The sequence below is a fragment of the Mobula hypostoma genome, chromosome 5 (genome assembly GCF_963921235.1).
Source record: "Mobula hypostoma chromosome 5, sMobHyp1.1, whole genome shotgun sequence".
Taxonomy (NCBI): domain Eukaryota; kingdom Metazoa; phylum Chordata; class Chondrichthyes; order Myliobatiformes; family Myliobatidae; genus Mobula; species Mobula hypostoma.
The window spans coordinates 134,812,421-134,835,392 of NC_086101.1; the positions used below are offsets into that span (position 1 = coordinate 134,812,421).

The 22,972-nt window shown below is 41.1% G+C and overlaps 2 protein-coding genes across 12 annotated transcripts in view; one reads left to right on the forward strand and one right to left on the reverse strand.

Annotated features, from left to right (window-relative positions):
- Window positions 1-6,841, forward strand: part of inip (ints3 and nabp interacting protein) — a 49,250-nt gene extending 42,409 nt beyond the window's left edge. For all 7 annotated transcript variants that reach the window (XM_063048952.1, XM_063048951.1, XM_063048955.1 and 4 more), the window contains one exon: window positions 4,597-6,841. In XM_063048952.1, the coding sequence (XP_062905022.1) occupies window positions 4,597-4,692 (96 nt within the window). In that variant the 3' untranslated portion in view covers window positions 4,693-6,841. The remainder of the gene's footprint in view (window positions 1-4,596) is intronic.
- LOC134346998 (sorting nexin-30) overlaps window positions 1-22,972 on the reverse strand; it is a 345,667-nt gene that overhangs the window by 174,702 nt on the left and 147,993 nt on the right. The gene's annotated exons all lie outside the window — the stretch shown is intronic.

Below are 22,972 nucleotides of genomic sequence, written 5' to 3' on the forward strand. Positions count from 1 at the left end.
TCTGTTTCCACAAAAAACAGGGAAAATTGTAAAGCAGGTACTAAAAATTCAAAAACTGAAATGTCAGCAATTCAGAAGTATTCACCTCATACGTAGTTGAACCAACTCTCACAGCTACTACATCCAGTATTTTTTTTGATATGTCTCTATTAGCTTTGCCCAATGTGAGAGAGCAAGATTTTCCCATTCCTCCTTGCAAAATTACTCAAGCTGTGCCAGGTTAGTTGAAGAGCGGCAGTGAACAACAATCTTAAGGTCTTGCCAGAGATGTTTGATTGGGTTAAGATTAGGACTCTGAGCTTGAATTTCCAGCATCTGCAGAATTCCTGTTGTTTGAGAGATGAACTTCCCCAGTGTAAGCTTTCTGGCAAAGACTAGCAGTTTTTAAAAAAAATCCAGGATCTCTGTATTCCCCAGTTTAAGCATTCATCTTCACATTAACCCTGACCAGATTTCCAGTCTCTGCTGCTGAAAAACATTCTCATAGCATGATGCCAACTCCACCATACTTTACAGTAGGGATGGTGTTACCTGGCTAATGCACAGTATTAGATTTACACCATTTGTAGCACTTAGTGTTGAGGCCATAAAGTTGCACTTTAGTCTCATCCGACCATAAGACCACCTTCTACATCTTTACAGTATCTTCTAAGTAACACTTTGCACAACCTTTCTGGACCTTTCTGTTGTTCTTAGCCAGGGCTTCTTCCTTGCCCCTATTCCATAAATACCCTTTTTCTGTAAGGCATTAGAGATTATGGAGCCGTGAACTTCATCTCCAAGTACAGCGACTGGCTTCAGCAGGTCACTCAGAGTGACTCTTGGTGTCACAGTACAAGTGTCATTCTTCTCTGGAGTGTTTAGAGAGATGACCCAACCTATGCAATGTGGCTATGGTTTCATGATCGACTGCACCGAGCTCTGAGGTATATTCAGTGCCTTTGGGATGGGTTTGTACCCTTCTCCAGATTTGCACTTCTCTATTATTATTTCCTTGACTTGTCTTGAATGCTGCTTTGTCTTCATTTTGGTTTGGTCTTGAAAATTGACCATACTGCTGGACCTTAGAGAGAGAGAGGATATTTTATCTTATGAATTCATTGAAAACAGGTGATCCTTCAATTTTCTACATGAACAAATTGAGTGAGTTGATGAGGTAATATACGGTATTCACCTGAGGAAAGTTAGCATAGTAGTTACAAAGTAATTATATAGTAATTTTTCAGCATCACAATTTTGGTTTTTAATTTTTAACAAATTGTTGATAGGTTTTAGAATTTTTCTTTTAATTTGACATGATGCACAATGTTTTGTAAATTAGCTTTAAAAAATCCTACATCAATATATTTTAAATTTAGTAAATGTGAAAATAGTTGTAGTGCCTTTGTACTTCTTCCAAGGCACTGTACCTTTCTATTGGCATGTATCTTGGGCTATATTTCCAGTCACTACTCGAACAGATTATTTGGTCACTTGGTCACTAACCAACATCAGTCTCTGACAAGCCTTTGCCCCAGTTTGTTCTGCTTATTGCATTGGCTGTGAAATGTGATGACATGCCTTGCAGATACAAAAAGTGTTATAAAAGTGCAGGTTCATTGATTCAGTCAATTAAATTGCTACAAACAGAAAATTATCCCACATTTGAAATAGCTGCTGATTATACAGTAGATTGAAATCCAGTATAGATTATTAGGAAGTAACCAACAGCCCTCATGCATTGTCAAATTGTAGTGTCTCCAAATTGCATCCCACCTCAATGCCTTGCACAGAAGAGATTTAAAATAAATGCATACTACACAAATGTTTGTCTGGACTGTGTTTCTCTCCGCAATCTCTCAGTCTGAAGTTAGGGCTCGCCTTAAATTAATCTGCACAATTCACATTTGTGAATCTGTTACTGGTCTATAATGTCATATTAACATATCAGACAAAATTTTGAAAAGGGCGTCATGTTGCAAACAATGCATTTCACTATGTTCCGACATATGTGACAAGTAAGCTAACTTTTAGTCTTTTGATTGCAAGGGTCCTTATGGGTGCAGCAACTTATCAACTTTAGACTTTTTAAAAAATTCATTAATTTTAAATATGAAGTTGTATGACTCAGTTTATACCATATGGAGCAGATTTTTCTACTTTGACTATCTTTACCTCATTAATTTACTGCCACAAAATACAGAATTTATGTATTCCCCAACTGCCTCTCACCTTGCCCATTCTCCTATGGTTCACTCTCCTCTCAGATTCCTTTATCTCCAATCCTTTACCTTTCCCACCCACCTGGTTTCACCTATCACCTTCTAGCTATCCTTCCCCCCACCCCCCCCATCTTTTTATTCTGGTATCTTCCCCCTTCCCTTCCAGTGCTGAAGAAGAGCCTCAGCCCAAAGCATCGACTCTTCATTCACTTCCATGGGTGCTGCCTGACCTCCTGAGTTCTCCAGCATTTTGTGTGTGTTGCTTTGAGTTGAATGTTATGTTGATGAGGTTAGATGAAGAGAGTGGGAATGGCCAAATTTTCTGTATATTGCTTTGGATTTCCAGCATCTGCAGAATTTCTTGTGTTTATATAGAAAATCTAACTTTTACAACTTTAAGCTGTATTTGATCTACACAAGTCATTACTTTAGAATGGATTTCTGTCTGAAGACCCATTTGTTACTTCAGTTGAGAAATAGGATTTCTTTTTAAATGGCAGTATTATCCATTCTTGGATCAGAGACGTTTTCTTAATACACCTCTCCTGATTTTTCAATGTACAATATTACTTGCTGCACTATAGATACAGTGCCTATAAAAAGTATTCACTACCCCCCCTCCCGCCCCAGGAAGTTTTCATTGACAAATTCATCTAAATTTATTACAGTTATTAAACACAAAATAATTGTTTGGATACTTACTCACCCCCGTCAAGTCAGTATTTAGTAGATGCATCTTTGGCAGCAATGACAGCCTTGAGTCTGTGTGGATAGGTCTAAATCCATAGATCTTTATCAGCTTTGCACATCTGGACACTGCAATTTTTTCCCATTCTTCTTCACAAAACTGCTCAAGCTCTGACGTGAGGGAACAGCCCATTTCAAGAACATCCACAAATTCACAATTGGATTGAGGTCTGGACTCTGACTTGGTCAGTCCAGGACATTAACTTTGTTGTTTTTAAGCTATTCCTGTGTAGCTTTAGCTTTATGCTTGGGGTCTTTGCCTTGCTGGAAAACAAATCTTCTCCCAAGCCACAGTTCTCTTGCAGACTGTTATCAAGTTTTCCTTCAGGATTTTCCTGTATTTTGCTGCATTCGTTTTACCCTCTACCTTCACAAACTTTCCAGGGCCTGCTACGGTGAAGCATCCCCACAGCATAGTGCAGCCACCACCATGCTTCACGGTAGGGATGGTGTATTTTTGATAATGTGTGGCTTTTGGCTTACGCCAAACAGTACTTAGTCTGATGGCCAAAAAGCTTAATTTTGGTTTCATCAGACCATAAAACCTTCTTCCAGTTGACTTCAGACCATTCCTTCTGGCAAACTCTACCCGAGAGCTATTTTTCAACAGTGGCTTTCCCTTTGCCACTCTCCCATAAAGCTGTGACTGGTGAAGCACCTGGGCAACAGTTGTTGCACGTGCAGGCTCTCCCATCTCAGCCACTGAAGCTTATAACTCCTCCAGAGCTGTCATAGGACTCTTGGAGCCTCCCTCAATAGTCCCCTTCTTGCACGGTCACTCAGTTTTTAAGAATGGCCTGCTTTAGGCAGATTTACATCTGTGCCATATTCCTTCCATTTCTTGATGATTGACTTAACTGTATTCCGAGGGATATTCAGTGACACGGAAATGTTCTTGTATCCATCTCCTAACTTGTGCTTTCCAATAATCTTTTCACGGAGTTGCTTGGCATGTTCTTTTATCTACATGTTATAGTTTTTGCCAGGATACTGACTCACCAGCAGTTGGACTTCCCAAATACAAGTGTATTTTTACTACAGTCAATTGATGGTGATCCATTTAACTAATTATGTGACTTCTGAAACCAATTGGCTGCTCCAGTGATGATTTGGTGTGGCATATTAAAGGGAGTGAATACTTAGGTAATCAGATATTTTTTGTTTTATATTTGTAATTAATTTAGATCACTTTGTAGAGATCTGTTTTCACTTTGACATGAAAGAATCTTTTTCTGTTGATCAGTGTCAAAAAAGCTAAATTAAAGCCACTGTGATTCAATGTTGTAAAACAAAACTTGAAAACTTCCAAGGGGGGTGAATACTTTTTATGTGCATTGTAATTCATTTGTAATAATTTCATACAGAAAGATGCACATAAATCTTTAACTTTCGTGAGTGTATCAGGGGTTTAGTTACTTAGTTCTTTGCTTTTGGTACCTTCCAAATTGCTGATGTTTTCTATTGGTTAGAGTTGATTTTGGCAATTCTTCATTAGTTTGAGCTGTTATTATAGTATTTGCTGTTATATGTCAATATATTTAAACCAATGACAAGCAACATTATTGGGAACTGATTTGGATTATTGACTGATATTACTAAACATTTCTGTATTTGAAATCTAATGTGTTTTCTTTTATTTGATTCGCAGCATGCACATGCACATTCATCGGGATATTTCATAACTCAAGACTCGGCTTTTGGAAATCTTATTCTTCCTGTTTTGCCTCGTTTGGAGCCAGAATAAGCACTCAAAAACAGTCTTGATTGTTGGGGAGATTTTTTCATAAATGAGACTATTTCTTGCACCTGAAAGAACGGCAATAAAGGGAAGTTTAATTTCATCATTTGATGCTACTAGTGGACCATGATATATCATCTTGCAGGTTTTGTGTACATCTGCAAGAGGGAAACAGATGCCTAATTTCTGCTTTCCAGTTCATTCGTATGACTTTCCCTCATTTCTCCTTAAATTCACCAGCAGTGAAAGAAGCTAAGTATTCTGTAAAAGTTTAACAGTGAACATGATCTTGGACATCAGGAACTTGTCAAATAATGAGGGTACTCACTTTGATAATCATCTGTCTGCAAGGAAGTTGGTACATTATGTACTGTTTACGGATTCATCATTATACCAAGAAAATAAGGTCTCATTTGCCTAATGCTGCTAATACAAAATGGATTGGCCAAGCTCCTGCTTAGGCTGAGGAAACTTAGAAATGTATATTACCGAGAAAAGGTTTTTGTAAGCATGCTTTAGAAATCTTAATTGTATTTCAATGCATTCTGTGTAGTTTAAGCTGAAGTATGTGGCTATAGAACTCAGATTTTGTGTAGTTTTTTTTGTTGAATGTCAGTTTTGTATCCACTGTTGTCAATATTATCATTCTTTATTTTAGTTGAGATCTTGGATTTTGAGTGAAGTCACTCAGTTTTTAAGTGTTAAAAGCCCGGATACAGAACTACTCTTTCATTATGGTGGTACAGTACCAACTTGTATAATTGCTGTACTCCAAAAACAGAACTGCAAAGTCACTAAACCAGACACTTATGATGTCTAATAATTACTTGATTAGAATGTGAGAAAGAGATGTTGAACTGTTAGTGGAACCAATACCTATTCAGTGAATTCCTGACCTTGTAAACAGTATGATGCTAGATTGCATCTGGGCTTGCAGTCTGTTTAAAATTCTCCAACTTGGGTGCTACATTTGGCCTTGGTTAAAGAGAGACTGGAAAAGATTTCCACATTAAACCTGTGCTGGTAGCGTGGCTTCAGGGCAAAATATAGCATGGCTGTAGTGTTGCAATGGCAACTTGAACAGATCCCAGATAGTAAACTGAACCTCAGCAAGGAAATAGATGGAAGAGGCAAAGATTGTTCAATAAAAAGGTGGTGGGTGTGGGTGCTGGGTGGTGTGCTGAAAAGAGCAGATTTTTCAACCAAGTTATTAGTTTTCTTTTTGGAAGTATTTAAACCAGATAAACCTAACTTGATCCCTCTTCCCACAAACTGATCAATTGCAAGTTTGTTGTGACAGTGAATTGTTTCTTCACCATCAGCTTAAAGATGTATTTGTGCTACAATAACAATTTTGGAGTCAGTATTGCACAAAATTAAAAGCACACATATTGGCCTGCTTCTCTGCACAAAGGACACAGCTCCACTTGCACACCTCATTTTACCACTAACCTATTATTTATTTGCCTTCCTCTTCTATTCATACAAATATGAATCGGGAGCAGGAATAGGCCTTTCAAATCTGCTCTGCCACTTCACAAGCTTGTAACCCAATATAAATCATTGTGCAATCATTGTTCATCTATTTTGAGGAACAATAAATTTGAATGCCTCTTGTATTTTGTGAACACAATTGTTCCATCAATTTACCAATGTTTTGAATGCCAATTGAATTAAACTTCGAAGGAAACCAATAGCAAAATAAGTGGCAATTCCTACAAATGTCCAGAATAAACACACATTAATTTTCAGGTAATAAATTGTACTAAATATATGTAGCACAACAGAACTCTTTATAAGTAGCTAATCATATTATTTTGCCTAGTTTTACTTGATATAACCATAATTTGAATGAGTGAATTCCTGTTTCTGTGTTTCCATTTATCTTGGGCATCAGGTGTTCGATTCATTACAGATTTAAAAAATATTGAAAGCCTTGAAGCTAAGCACAGAAAATTAATTATCTCCCAGGCCTTGGCAAGGATCCAAGAGTTTTATTACAAAAGGGTGATTTATTTCCAGGTAGGTATTCGGTCCATCCAACTGATCAGTGGGATTCATTAAAACGTTGATACATTTACCTGCCATTTGTATTTTGAAGAATATAATAAAATTACAGGTTATTTACAAAAAAAATTAAAACTTGTTTTATATACCCAAAATCTAAATGTAGTGGGTTGCATTTTGTTTGTGCTGCTCTGTAAAAAAAAGTTTCTGTGAGTGTTGCATTTCTTTCAGCTAGGGGAGACAAAGAAGTTTGACACTAACAGTGGTGAAAACAACAGCAAGAAGAATCATGTTATAGAGCAAAACAGCACAGATACAGGCCTTTGGCTTAATGTGTCCATGCTGACCACAGTGCTCATCCAACCAGAACCAATTTCCTGCATTCGGCCCATATCCCTGAAAGCCCCAGTTCTCAATTTCTTCTGCAGAAAAGCATATTCTTGGCTTGGTTTTGTGAGAATTTTGAAATTAAGGATTAGATGTGTTTTGACGGATGGTGGGTGTGTTTTGATAGGGAACAAAATGTCCAGAGGTTGTGAGGAGCAAGAGATTGGATCTGGAGTCAGTTTACTAGGGCATAGGAAATCACTTGGCATTTTGTCTTTTTCACGTGTGTGGTATGGTGGGTGTGAATATCTTAAATTTGTTTGAGAATGTTTTGACGACTTCATTTTTGTTTTTGATGCACTTTCCACAATATCACAATTCTTATTACAGACAATCCTATCTGTGCCCACAAATGCAGGGGAATATGACTGCAGTACTTGAAATGGCATGTGCACAGTGCAGACCTTAAACCCAGCATTTATAATTCCAAGTCAGGGTGATATGTGACTTGGAAACCTGTACAGTACTTCCATATTTAGATAACTTCAAGGTTGTAACTTTCGTGGTAGAGCACAGCAGCACAGAATAGCACTTCATCCTTAACCTATGACCTCTAGTTATAGTCTCTCCCAACCTCAGTGGAAAAGGTTTGCTTGCATTTACCCCATCTAAACCTATCATAATTTTGTGTACCTCCAAATCTCCCCTTAGGGAATAAAATCCTAACCTATTCGGTCTTCCCCAATAACACAGGTCTACAAGTCCTGACAAAACCCTTGTAAATTTTCTCTATACCTTTTCAATCTTACTGATTGTTTTCCTGTAGGTAGGTGCTACATATTAGGCCTCACGAACATCTTGTATAACATCCCATCTCCTGCACTCACTACCTTGATTTATGAAGGTCAAAGTGCCAAAAATTCTCTTTATGACCCTATCTACCCATGACACCACTTTCAATTAATTATGGAGTTTTATTCTCAGATCCCTCCATTCTCCCACACTCCTCAGTGCCCTAGCATTCACTGTGTAAGTGCAACTCTGGTTTGTCCTGCCAAAGTGCAACACCACATTTGTCTGCATTAAGTTCCATTCTGGCATTTTTCCAGCCGGTCCAGATGCTGCTGAAAGCTTTGATAGCCTTCCTCACTGTCCACTGTGCCCCCGTGTAATCTGCAAATTTACAGATTACGTTTACTTTATCATCTAGATCAATGATATACAATAGATGTCAAATAAAAAATGGAACCTGCACCGATTCCTGTGGCACCCCATTAGTCACAGGCCTCCACTCAGAGAGACAACCATCTACTACCATAAAACATAGGAGCAAAATTAAACCATTTGGCCCATCGAGTCCACTCCACCATTTCTTCATGGCTCACCTCCGTTCTGCCTTCACCCTGTAACCTTACTAATTGAGAAACTATCAACTTCCATCTTAAATATACTTATGACCTGGTCTCCGCAGCTGCCTGTGGCAAAGAATTCCACAGATTCATCACATCTGGCTAGAGCGATTCCTCCTCATCACCATTCTAAATGGGCTTCCATCTATTCGGAGGCTGTGCCCTCTGTTCCCAGACTCCCCTTCCATAGGAAACACTTGATCCACATCCACTCTATATAGGCCTTTCAACATTCAATAGGTTTCAGGGGGGTCCCTCATTCCAAGTTCTGGCGCGTAAAAGCCCAGTGCCATTAATCACTCACATGATAAGCCTTTCATTCCCAGAATCATTATTGTGAACCCTCTCCAATGTCAGCACATCCTTTCTTAAATGAGTCCAGATCTGTGCACAGTACTCCAAGTGAGGCCTCATCAGTGCCTTTTGAAGTTTCAGCATTACATCTTTTTATATTCTAGTCTTCTCAATGAATGCTAACATTGCATTCACCTTCCTCATCACCAACTCATCCTGCAAATCAACCTTTAGGGAATCCTGCACATGGACTCCAGAGTCCCTTTGGGTTTTTAAGCTTTCTCTCCATTTAGAAATTAGTCCATGCTTAGTCCATCCCTTCTACCAAAGTGCATGATCATACACTTCCAGACACTGCATTCCATGTTTTTTGTAGACTTTTTCATGCTTTGTCAATGGTGTTTCCAAACCAGACCATGATACAAGCAGTCAGGGTACCCTCTACTGTGCATCTGTAGAAGTTAGCCAAGTTGACTACAGCTCTGCCTTTAATACCATCATTACAAATAAACTGATTCCTAAGCTCCGGAACCTGGGCCTTAGCACTCAGATCTGCAGCTGGATCTTCAACTTCCTCACAGACAGGACCCAGGCTGTAAAAATAGAGGACAAGCTCTCCTCTACAATCACTCTGAGCACCGGTGCCCCACGAGGCTGTGTACTCAGCCCCCTGCTGTACTCACTGTACACCCATGATTGTGTAGCCAGGTTTCCATCAACTCAATATATAAGTTTGCTGATGACACAACAATTGTAGGCCGTATCTCGGTAATGATGAGTTTGAGTACAGAGAGGAAATTAAGAACCTGGTGGCATGGTGCGAAGACAATAACCTATCCCTCTACGTCAGCAAGACAAAGGAATTGGTTGTTGACTACAGAAGGAGTAGTGGACCGCACAACCCAATTTACATTGGTGGTGCGCAAGTGGAACAGGTCAAAAGCTTTAAGTTCCTCGGGGTCAATATCACAAATAACCCGACTTGGTCCAACCAAGCTGAGTCCACTGCCAAGGAGGCCCACCAGCGCCTTTACTTCCTGAGAAAACTAAAGAAATTTGGCCTGTCCCCTAAAACCCTCACTAATTTTTATAGATGCACTGTAGAAAGCATTCTTCTAGGGTGCATCACAACCTGGTATGGAAGTTGTCCTGTCCAAGACCGGAAGAAGCTGCAGAAGATCGTGAACACGGCGCAGCACATCACACAAACCAATCTTCCGTCCTTGGACTCACTTTACATCATACGCTGTCGGAGCAGTGCTGCTAGGATAACCAAGGATGTGACCCACCCAGCCAACACACTTTTTGTCCCTTTTCCCTCTGGGAGAAGGCTCAGGAGCTTGAAGACTCGTACGGCCAGATTTGGGAACAGCTTCTTTCCAACTGTGATAAGACTGCTGAACGGATCCTGACCTGGATCTTGGCTGTACCCTCCAAATATCTGGACCTGCATCTCAGTTTTTTTGCACTTCCTTACTTTCCATTTTTATATTTTCTATTTATGATTTATAATTTAAATTTTTAATATTTACTATCGATTTGTAATCCAGGGAGTGGGAAGCACAAAATCAAATATCGCTATGATGATTGTACATTCTAGTATCAATTGGTGACAATAAAGTATAAAGTATAGTTGTTAGCACATGCTGAATCTGTGCAGACTTCTAAGAAAATAGAGGTGCTGTTTTGCCTTCTTTGTAACGGCACCTACATGCTGGTCCCAGGACAGATCGACTGATATGATAATAACAAGGAACTTAAAGTTACTGACCCTTCCACCTCCAATCCCACTCAGCCACTTTTTAATGAAATTTCACTTTTATATGTTTGATCATATTCTGCAGTTGTTATGATGGGATTTAAACACTATTTGTGCAGTTTTTTTCTCTTTTGCACACTGGTTAGACAGACAGTTGGTGTGGTGTTTCATCGATTCTACTTTGATTATTATTCTGTTGTGGATTTATTGAGTATGCCCTCAAGATCATGAATCAGGGTTGTATATGGTGAGATATATGTACTTTGAGCTTTAAACGTTAAACTCTTTCAAGCTAGTAAAGTGGCTGGTAGTTAAATTATTATTTTCTATCTTCAGATCATGCACAGATGCAACATGGCAAAGGAAGTGAAAGGAAAGTGAGAGATGTGGAATAACGTGGGAACTTGGAGTGAGGGTTACCAGCAGTCCTGTATGACAAGACCACCTGTGTTTGAAATCTCACACAGTCACATATTAACATAAGATGCCGACTTTCCTGTGAAACGAACAGAACAGGTGAAACTAAAAATGCTCAAGCCAGCCACATTTCTTGAAAAGAGCAGACACTAATTACATGATTCTGTTTCCCCTGAATTATGTGTCCCACAATGATGGTGGGGACCGGAATTGCTGTGAGATCAACTGCTCAAGATTTAGTATGATTTCAACTTTCCCTATTGGCCAGTTGTGGGTGCCCACCCTATGCTGGACCTGGATACACAAGCAGGAACAGAGCCCTCTCCTGTTGTCAGACTTGACACCATAGACACAAGAAAATAGGAGCAGGAGCAAGCCTCTTGTTCTGAATTGTGGATTTGACTCAACAGCTGAGAGTAATCCCTGTGTTCCCACATGCTTTATTAATGACTACTTACCCTCATTCTGGCTAAAGTGGGAGAAAGTTTGAACCTATCATCTTGTATCATTTAATGTTCCATATAAATGCTGGAATTGAACACATTCGATCTAATTGCTGCAGCAACAGATTCCTCCATTACCACATTTTTATTTAATGACATAAACCTGGGTAGTACAGTGATGCAGTTAGAGCTGCTGCCTCAAAGTTCTAGTGAGCTCAGTTCAATCCTGTCTTCTGGTGTCCAAGTGGAGTCTGTTTTCTATAGTAACCAATATCATACCACTCTGCAGCAAAAGATTTTCAGCTCCTCAGACAATGTTAAAGAACTGGAGCTGCAACGCAATGACCTATGGCTCTTAAGGGAAACTGAGGAGATGACAGATATGAGTTAGAGAGAGATAGTCATCCCTAGGTGGCTGTCAGGAGAGGGAAGGGAAATGGGCAGCTGGTACAGAGTATGCCTGTAGCCATTCCCCTCAGTAACAAGTCTACTGTTTCGGATAATGGGGGTGGGAGTGGAAATGACCTACCAGGGAGAGCTGCAGCGACCAGGTCTTGGACACCGAGTCTGGCGCTCTACCTCAGAAGGGAAGGGGCCAGGAGAGGGAAGCAGTGGTGATAGGAGAGTGTGTTGGGACCACTACTTTTTACACGGTATGTCAATGATTTGGCTGGTGAAATTGACGGCTTTGAGGCCAGGTTTGTAGATGATACAAAGATAAGAGGAGAGGCTGTAGAACAACTTGGACAGATTAGGAGAATGGTCAAGGAGGTGACAGATGGAATACAGTGTCAGGAGGTGCATGGTCATGCACTTTGTAGAAGGAATAAAAGCATACTATTTTCTAAACAGCAAGAATTTTTTTTTTAAAAAAAGGTGCAAGGAGATTTGGGAGTCCTCGTCTTTGCAGGTTGATTCAATGGAGAGAAAGGTAAATGCAATGTTAGCATTCATTTTAGAACTAGAATATAAAAACAAGGATGTAACGATCAAACTGTATAAAGCACTAGTGAGGTCTCACTTGGAGTATTGGGAGCAATTTTGGGTCCCTTATTTAAGAAAGGATGTGCTGACATTGGAGGAAATTCAGAGGAGGTTTGTGAGAATAATTCCAGGAAAGAAAGGGTTAGCACATGAGCAGCGATTGAAGGCTATGGGCCTGTACTCCCGGAATTTAGAAGAATCAGGGGAGTCTCACTGAAACCTATCGAATGCTGAAAGGCCTAGATGGAATGGATGTGAAGAGGAGGTTTCCTTTGGTAGGTCAGTATAGGACCGGAGGGCACAGCCTCAGAATAGAGGGATATCCATTTATAACAGAGATGAGGAGGAATTTCTTTAGTCAAAGGGTGATGAATCTGTGGAATTCACTGCCACAGGCAGCTGTGGAGGCTAGATCACTGGGTGCATTTAAGGGGGGGGGGGGAAGAAAAGTTATGAGGAGAAGGCAGGAGAATGGGGTTGAGAGGGAAATAGAACAGCCATGATGAAATGGTGGAGCAGACCCAGTGGGGTGAATGACCCAATTCTATTCCTATGTCTAGATGTGGTCTTGTGCCATGTATTACTCTGTAAACACTCTGTAATTCTTTCATTGAACAATCGTGATAACATTAGCAATAATGAAACCAAAGAAATATATACCAAATCAAGTCATAATGTATGTCATTAAATATTATTACTAGCTAGAAAAGTGCTTTAAAAATATATGGGAGAATTTTTATGAAGTCAATTTTTCATAAGTCAGTTTGTTCCTAACCTGAGCAGCTCCAGCCCATTCTCAAATTAGAATGGTTGAATGGTTCAATACTGGAGAATATATCTTCAGGGATGCAGAGGAGCTGGATTTAGTACAAAGCTTTCCATGACCTCAGGATGTGCCTGAGAGTTTTAAAGCCATTATTGTTGTAACATGGTCACCAGTGGCATAAAGCAAGATCTCATAAATATCAATGTGATAAGATCTGGTGTTTTTAATAGTGCTGAAAGATGACTATGTTTCAAAATGCAGGAGATTTCCTAATGTCTTGGCCAACCCACAGCCATCAAAATGGATTATTGTCCATTGGACAAAAAACATTTTGGGATGTTCCAAGGACATGAAAGGGGATTATATGAAAGCATCCTTTCCTCCTGGCATAGCTCTAATTTGCCAAGCTAAATATAAATAGGTCATGTGCTTGTGACCCCTGACACTTGCTTGTTGCTTACACTGAATCCTCTCAGGTAGGATGACTTACAGTCAGCTTTTTGCAGGACAAAAATAAGATTTTCTATAAAATGTATTATATTAAAATTATTATTATATAAAAGTTGTTATAATATCATAATTATAAAAAACTGTTAGGCAAATGGTGGCAAAATGTTCCGCCTTAAAGGGCAACTTTTTGTTTCACTCTTGTCAAACTGCATGACTAATTACAGTTGTATTGAATAGATGGGTAACACCTATTATCCAAAGTGTTCCCATCCGTCTCCTGCAATAGACACTTAATGTCTTCTCTCCACAGAGATGGGTTCAACCATCTGCGGTGACAGAGGCACTGTTGTGCTCCCCCCACCCCCGACACATAGCTGCTATGTACAGACCACGTGAGATCCTTGGTGATGTGTATGCCACAGAACATAAAGCTGTTCACCCTCTCAACTCCTGATCCATTGATGCCTGTCTCCATTCCTCCTGAAGTCCACAACCAGCTCCTTTGTTTTTATGACATTGAGGGAGAGGTTGTTTTCTTGACACTACTGTGTCAGGGTGATGACTTCTTCTCTGTAGGCTGCCTCATTATTATTTGAGATTAGGCCAATCAATGTATTATCGTCAGCAAATTTTATTAGCATATTGGAGGAGTGGGTAGTGACACAGTCATGGGTATACAGAGATAAAGGAGAGAGCTTGGTTAATCAAAACCTTAATTGTATGTTACCTCTTCCTAGAGATGCTGCCTGGCCTGCTGCGTTCACCAGCAACTTTGATGTATGTTAATTGTATGTTATATTTGATTTCTTAACACTAATAACCCTATCAAATTATACCATTATAAATTAACTCTCCTCCTATTTGCCCTTTTCCCATGGCCAAACGTTTTGCAGGAAGAGTTTTGAGATTTTCACTGTCCCTTGTGTGAAGATATGCTTCCAAACATAATGAGTTGCATCTTAAAATAATGCTACTTTGTTCTGGGTTCCACCACCAGAAGTTATAGGACTTCCTTTAATTATCTGAAATCATCACTTGTACATAACACTGAAGGGAATTCAAGCCTGCCTATGAAATAAAATAATTAAAATATTCAGCAGAACTGATTGGGAAATGGTTTTGGGGAAACTCAAATTCAGGTGTATGCCTCAATTTTATGAAATTTGACAGTCTTTTTTTGCAAACAGCTCGGATATTGAGTTAATAACATCAAATTACTTTTTAAATTTTAAATCAGATTGGTGCATTTTCATTAACCAAGAGCTTTACAGGTCTCGAGTTAGACCATGGCTGAAAATGAATGACAGAATAAATGGTCTCCTGTTCCTTTCTACTTGTGTTCTTAATTTAATCCTATTAGTTCTGGAATGATTAGACTGCACGTATCTTTATAAATACACAGTGAACAATTGAATCCAGTCCCCTAAATAAACCAAAGATTTACATAACTGTTACATAGCCATTAAAGTTTCCACAATTGGTGGAAATTGTGGTGTATTTAATTTTTAATATTTGAGTCATTGTAAATACATTGTTTGATTAAGCATTCTTTGTTTACATACAGTAATTCATTGTGGGTTATACGTAAAAGTATGTGACTGCCACCACATCATAAGTGTGCACCTTACTAAAAGTAAAACAGAGTGCAGACATATTTACCCCTGGGTTTCCGAGTTTTCTTTGAATTAGTTTTTATATTTTGGAGTTGCAAAACATAACAGAGACAACATGGTACTTAACATGACACAGAATGTCAATTTGAAATTAAATAAAGAGAAATGTGAGTTTGGTGTTTAGACACTAACTGTCATAGAGATGTCATATCTGAAGAAGGAGTGAAGCCTGGCCCAAGAAAGATGACAGTCATTGAAAACTTGGCGAGGCCCAAAACAAAGAGGTGAGACGTTTCTTGGGGAGGGTGACTTACCTGGCCAAGTTCATCCCTCGACCGTCTAGTGCATCAGCACCACTTAGGTCAGTCCTTGACCAGCAAAATGAGTGGATTTGTCACAAGCAAGAAGAGCATTTCCAGATGCTGAAAAGAGACCTAACTGAAGTTTTATGATCCAGAAAGGTGTACTAGGATCTCAGCTGATGGATCCCGGTACGGCCTTAGAGCAGTACTACTGCAGCAGCATAATGACCCATGGCAACCTGTGGCCGATGCATCAAGGGCTTTAACAAGTGTGGAAGCCAACTATGCACAGATAGAGAAAGAGATTCTCACCAGCACACGTATCCATGCAAAAGGTTCCATCAGTACCTCTACTGCATGAGGATACAGTGCTGTTGACAAGGCTGCAGAAATATGACGTGAAGATGATCTACACACCTGGAAAATATACGTTTGCTGCTGATGTGTTATCTCGAGAAATCAACAAGAAAAGAGTGGCCAAGAGATTAATGCTGACAAACAGGCCTCTGTTGACATGGTTGTCACCTCTGTCAGTGTCTCCTGACAGAACAGAGTAGATTAGGAAAGCAGCAGGGACGGATGAAACAATGGAAGTACTCAGGGAGACAATACAGAAAGGATGGTCAGCAACTAAGGATGACTGTCCATTGCGTATTCAGGATTAATGGGCATGCAGAGCTGAACTGTCAAGTAATGGAAGATATGGTCTTCAAAGGGTTTGTGATTCCAGTGTCGCTATGCAAGGGAATGCTCCAGAAGATACATGAGGGGCTTCTTGATGAAGAAAAATGTAAATGTAGTGCTCATGCAGTGATACTGGCTAAAAATGAATCAAGATATCAGCTAGATCACTGCTTCATGTGAAATATGCCTTTCCTACAGACCAAAGCAGCAAACAGAACCACTTACTCCACATCTGTGCGAGGTGGGCCGTACTTCAAAATTGGAATGGATTTGTTTGATGGTAATGGGAAGAGTCATATTGTTGTAACAGACTACTTTTCCCAATTTCCCAAAGGTTACAACACTGCGAGCAAAGCAGACATCACCTTCCTGAAAGCCATGTTTGAGGTGTGGAGTTCCATGTGAAGTGGTATCAGACAGTGGTCCACAATTTGAGCTGTGAACTTGAGTCCTTTGCCAATGATTTGAGGGTCTCACATGTAACTATATAACCGTATAACTAAGCCCACAGCACCCAAAATCTAATGGCCTACCAGAGAGTTTGGTCAAGGTAGTGAAGGGCCTCATGAAAAAGGCGCTTGATGGACAAGAGGATTTCCACAAAAGTCTAACAATTTATAGAAGTGTGCCACTGCAGAACGGCCTTTCACCTGCCCAAATTCTGGTAGGTTGGCAGATACACACTAACCTTCCAGTGCATCGAAACCTGTTGACTCCTAAAGGAGTACACAAGGTCAAATTGGCTAAAGTGAAAGGAAAAGAAAAACAAACAGTATCACAACAAGACTGCGAAAAGCCCACCAGTCCTGAAGCCTGGATGTCAAGTAAGAGTCCAAGTTCACGATTCTGGTCCATGGACCACGCAAGGATATGTGCAAGGGGAAGTTGCTCCATATTCTTACCAGATCCAGATGGAGCAAGGGCCACCTTAGAGAAGGAACAACCACAAGTTGCAACCCAACACATCACCGGTCAGTACACCACAGGGGCCAGCAAATGTAAAATAAATGAGCATGCTGACCAGAGTTCCAAGAAAGACAAATATTAAAAAGTCAAATGCATGCAATACACCTGTGGAAACAAATAGCAGACAAAAAAGGATCATTAAACCACCTCAGAGACTGACTGAAAGTTGATAAGAAGAGAGACACAAAGAACTTCAGTTCCCAGTGGGCAGAGCAGGCAGTTCACCCGGAGCTGGAAGCTTCGATGATGAGCTGGTCACATGCTCAGTGTTGAACAGAGTTCAGTAATAAAAATGTTCTAGTGTTTACCCATGTCAAGTTTGTCTTTATTAAAAACAATCATAACAAGTTAAATCGATCAAATCCCTGATTATAGAAACATAGAAACATAGAAAATAGGTGCAGGAGTAGGCCATTCGGCCCTTCGAGCCTGCACCGCCATTTATTATGATCATGGCTGATCATCCAACTCAGAACCCAGCCTTCCCTCCATACCCCCTGACCCCTGTAGCCACAAGGGCCATATCTAACTTCCTTTTAAACATAGCTAATGAACTGGCCTCAACAGTTTGCTGTGGCAGAGAATTCCACAGATTCACCACTCTCTGTGTGAAGAAGTTTTTCCTAACCTCGGTCCTAAAAGGCTTCCCCTCTATCCTCAAACTGTGACCCCTCGTTCTAGACCTCCCCAACATCGGGAACAATCTTCCTGCATCTAGCCTGTCCAATCCCTTTAGGATCTTATACGTTTCAATCAGATCCCCCCTCAATCTTCTAAATTCCAACGAGTACAAGCCCAGTTCATCCAGTCTTTCTTCATATGAAAGACCTGCCATCCCAGGAATCAATCTGGTGAACCTTCTTTGTACTCCCTCTATGGCAAAGATGTCTTTCCTCAGATTAGGGGACCAAAACTGCACACAATACTCCAGGTGTGGTCTCACCAAGGCCTTGTACAACTGCAGTAGTACCTCCCTGCTCCTGTACTCGAATCCTCTCGCTATAAATGCCAGCATACCGTTCGCCTTTTTCACCGCCTGCTGTACCTGCATGCCCACTTTCAATGACTGGTGTATAATGACACCCAGGTCTCGTTGCACCTCCCCTTTTCCTAATCGGCCACCATTCAGATAATAATCTGTTTTCCTATTTTTGCCACCAAAGTGGATAACTTCACATTTATCCACATTAAATTGCATCTGCCATGAGTTTGCCCACTCACCCAACCTATCCAAGTCACCCTGCATCCTCTTAGCATCCTCCTCACTGCTAACACTGCCACCCAGCTTCGTGTCATCCGCAAACTTGGAGATGCTGCATTTAATTCCCTCATCCAAGTCATTAATATATATTGTAAACAACTGGGGTCCCAGCACTGAGCCTTGCGGTACCCCACTAGTCACCGCCTGCCATTCTGAAAAGGTCCCGTTTATTCCCACTCTTTGCTTCCTGTCTGCTAACCAATTCTCCACCCACACCAATACCTTACCCCCAATACCGTGTGCTTTAAGTTTGCACACTAATCTCCTATGTGGGACCTTGTCAAAAGCCTTTTGAAAATCCAAATATACCACATCCACTGGTTCTCCCCTATCCACTCTACTAGTTACATCCTCAAAAAATTCTATGAGATTCGTCAGACATGATTTTCCTTTCACAAATCCATGCTGACTTTGTCCGATCATTTCACCGCTTTCCAAATGTGCTGTTATCACATCCCAAGTGGGGTTACATTAGCCACCCTCCAATCCTCAGGAACTAGTCCAGAATCTAACGAGTTTTGAAAAATTATCACTAATGCATCCACTATTTCTTGGGCCACTTCCTTAAGCACTCTGGGATGCAGACCATCTGGCCCTGGGGATTTATCTGCCTTCAATCCCTTCAATTTACCTAACACCACTTCCCTACTAACATGTATTTCGCTCAGTTCCTCCATCTCACTGGACCCTCTGTCCCTTACTATTTCTGGAAGATTATTTATGTCCTCCTTAGTGAAGACAGAACCAAAGTAATTATTCAATTGGTCTGCCATGTCCTTGCTCCCCATAATCAATTCACCTGTTTCTGTTTGCAGGGGACCTACATTTGTCTTTATCAGTCTTTTCCTTTTTACATATCTATAAAAGCTTTTACAGTCCGTTTTTATGTTCTCTGCCAGTTTTCTCTCATAATCTTTTTTCCCCTTCCTAATTAAGCCCTTTGTCCTCCTCTGCTGAACTCTGAATTTCTCCCAGTCCTCAGGTGAGCCACTTTCTCTGGCTAATTTGTATGCTACTTCTTTGGAATTGATACTATCCCTAATTTCTCTTGTCAGCCACGGGTGCACTACCTTCCTTGATTTATTCTTTTGCCAAACTGGGATGAACAATTGTTGTAGTTCATCCATGCAACCTTTAAATGCCTGCCATTGCATATCCACCGTCAATCCTTGAAGTGTCATTTGCCAGTCTATCTTAGCTAATTCATGTCTCATACCTTCAAAGTTACCCCTCTTTAAGTTCAGAACCTTTGTTTCTGAATTAACTACGTCACTCTCCATGTTAATGAAGAATTCCACCATATTATGGTCACTCTTACCCAAGGGGCCTCTCACGACAAGATCGCTAATTAACCCTTCCTCATTGCTCAAAACCCAGTCCAGAATAGCCTGCTCTCTAGTCGGTTCCTCGACATGTTGGTTCAAAAAACCATCCCGCATACATTCCAAGAAATCCTCTTCCTCAGCACCTTTACCAATTTGGTTCACCCAGTCTACATGTAGATTGAAGTCACCCATTATAACTGCTGTTCCTTTATTGCACACATTTCTAATTTCCTGTTTAATACCATCTCCGACCTCACTACTACTGTTAGGTGGCCTGTACACAACTCCCACCAGCGTCTTCTGCCCCTTAGTGTTACGCAGCTCTACCCATATCGATTCCACATCTTCCCGGCTTATGTCCTTCCTTTCTATTGCGTTAATCTCTTTTTTAACCAGCAACGCCACCCCACCTCCCCTTCCTTCGTGTCTATCCCTCCTGAATATTGAATATCCCTGGACGTTGAGCTCCCATCCCTGGTCACCCTGGAGCCATGTCTCTGTGATCCCAACTATATCATAATCATTAATAACAATCTGCACTTTCAATTCATCCACCTTATTACGAATGCTCCTTGCATTGACACATAAAGCCTTCAGGCACTCTTTTACAACTCTCTTAGCCCTTTTTAATGCTTGCCCTGGATTTGTCGGCCTGCCACTTTTACTTTTCCCCTTTGTACTTTTTGCTTCTACGCTCACTTTACACCCCTCTGTCTCTCTGCACTGGTTCCCATCCCTCTGTTGTGAACTAACCTCCTCACACCTAGCCGCTTTAATTTGATTCCCACCCCCCAACCATTCTAGTTTAAAGTCACCTCAGTAGCCCCCGCTAATCTCCCTGCCAGGATATTGGTCCCCCGAGGATTTAAGTGTAACCCGTCCTTTTTGTACAGGTCACACCTGCGCCAAAAGAGGTCCCAATGATCCAAAAACTTGAATCCCTGCCCCCTGCTCCAATCCCTCAGCCACGCATTTATCCTCCACCTCATCGCATTCCTACTCTCACTGTCGCGTGGCACAGGCAGTAATCCCGAGATTACTACCTTTGCGGTCCTTTTTCTCAACTCCCTTCCTAGCTCCCTATATTCTTCTTTCAGGACCTCATCCCTTTTCCTACCTATGTCATTGGTACCTGTATGTACCAGGACCTCTGGCTCTTCACCCTCCCACTTCAGGATATCTTGGACACGATCAGAAATATCCCGGACCCTGGCACCAGGGAGGCAAACTACCATCCGAGTCTCTGGACTGCGTCCACAGAATCGCCTATCTGACCCCCTTACTATCGAGTCCCCTATCACAACTGCCCTCCTCTTCCTTGCCCTACCCTTCTGAGCTACAGGGCCAGACTCTGTGCCGGAGGCAGGGCCACTGTCGCTTCCCCCGGGTAAGCTGTCCCCCCCAACAGTACTCAAACAGGAGTACCTGTTGTTAAGGGGCACAGCCGCCGGGGTACTCCCCATCACCTTCCTTTTCCCCTTCCCCCTCCTAACCGTGACCCACTTGTCTGCCTCCCGTGGCCCCGGCGTGACCACCTGCCTTCCACTCCTCTCTATCACCTCCTTATAATACTCATTTATGTGAGCAAAGGGTTGGCAGCTGAATAATTTTTCAAGGCACTGTAGATGACTAGAGAACAACAAGTTGCATATTTGAGCTGAGATGCATTGTGTATTGAGTTGGAGTTTATATGTAAGCGGGGGGGCGAGTGTTGTGTATTTAATATTTCAGTAATATTTGAGTAATATTATAATATATCGTTTGATAATTCTTTACGGGTTACATGTAGAAGTATGTGAATGGCATACGTCCTTACGTCACCTCATTAAAAGTAAAATGAAGAGTGCCCATGTATATCCTTAGGCTCCCATGTTTTTCTTTCAATTAGTTTTCTTTTTTGGAGTTATAAAACATAACAGAAATGTCCTTCCTTAGTGTTGTTCATCATCTGGGAGTTGGCACTCTTCTTGGAAAATATGGCATTGAAGCTGATTGAGAATTTGGTTTCTCCTTAGCGTTAACAACCTGGACTGTTCGTACGTGGGTAAGAAATGCATTAACTGTTCAGTGAAATGGTTGGTAACTCAGCACTGTGAATAATGAACCCAAGCAATTGTAATTCCGGGTGATTACTTGAATCACAAAGCCATAGCAGGCCACAGAGCAAATGCTGATAAATGGGATTAGCATTGATGGACACTTAATGATCAGTAACATGATGGGCCAAAGGGCCTGTTTCTGTGCTGTAGGACTCCATTTCTGGGAGAAGCAAATGGAACGTTTATAGCAGGTGCTGGACAACACACATTGTTTAATTCTATGTAAATTTTCCACGAGAGTTTACAGAAGTATTGGATAATTGCATTTGGTTTATTACTGCCAGTGAACAATTTGTCTTGCATGCTGTTCATACAGATCACATCATTACAATGAGGTGGTACAGAGCAATCAGCAACAGAAAGCACAATAAAGTGCAACAGCTACAGAGGAAGTTCAGAACAGGAAGGCAGTAAGGCGCAAGATCATAATGAGCTAGATTGTGAGGTTAAGCATCCATTTTATCATACTAGGGAGCCATTCAATATTCATGTAACAGCAGGATAGAAACTGTCCCTGAGCCTAATGGTGTGTGCTTACAGGTTTTTATTTTCTGCCCAATGGATGGGGGAGGAGAGAGAATATGCAGGGTGAGTGGATGCTTTGATTATGTTGTCTGCTTTGCTGAGGCAGCGAGAAGTGCAGACAGAGTCCATCAACGGTAGGCTGGATTCCACGATGTGCCGAGCCCCGTCCACAACTCTCTGCAGTTACTCACGGTCATGGGCAGAGCATTTGCCATACCACCAAGCCGCGATGCTTCCAGATGCTTTCTATGGTGTATTGAAAAAAGAAATTGTAAGGGTCGACAAGAACAGTCTAATTTTCTTTAGCCTCTTGGGAAAGTAGAGGCATCGGTGAGCTTTCTTGGCCATGGCACCCACATGATTGGACAAGGACAGGCTGTTGATGATGTTCCCTCCGAGGAACTTGAGGCTTTCATCCCCCTCAACATCAGCACCGTTGTTGTAGACAGACGTATGTGCACTGCACCCCTCCCCCATCTTCCTGAAGTCAATGACCAGCTCCTTTAATCTGCTGACTTTGAGGGAAGGGTTGTTGTCATGACACCCTGTTACTAATCTCTCCATCTCCTTCCTGTCCTCCGACTTATCGTTATCTGAGATGCCGTTGACTATCATGGTATCATCTGCAAACTTGAAAATGGAGTTGGAGAAGAAT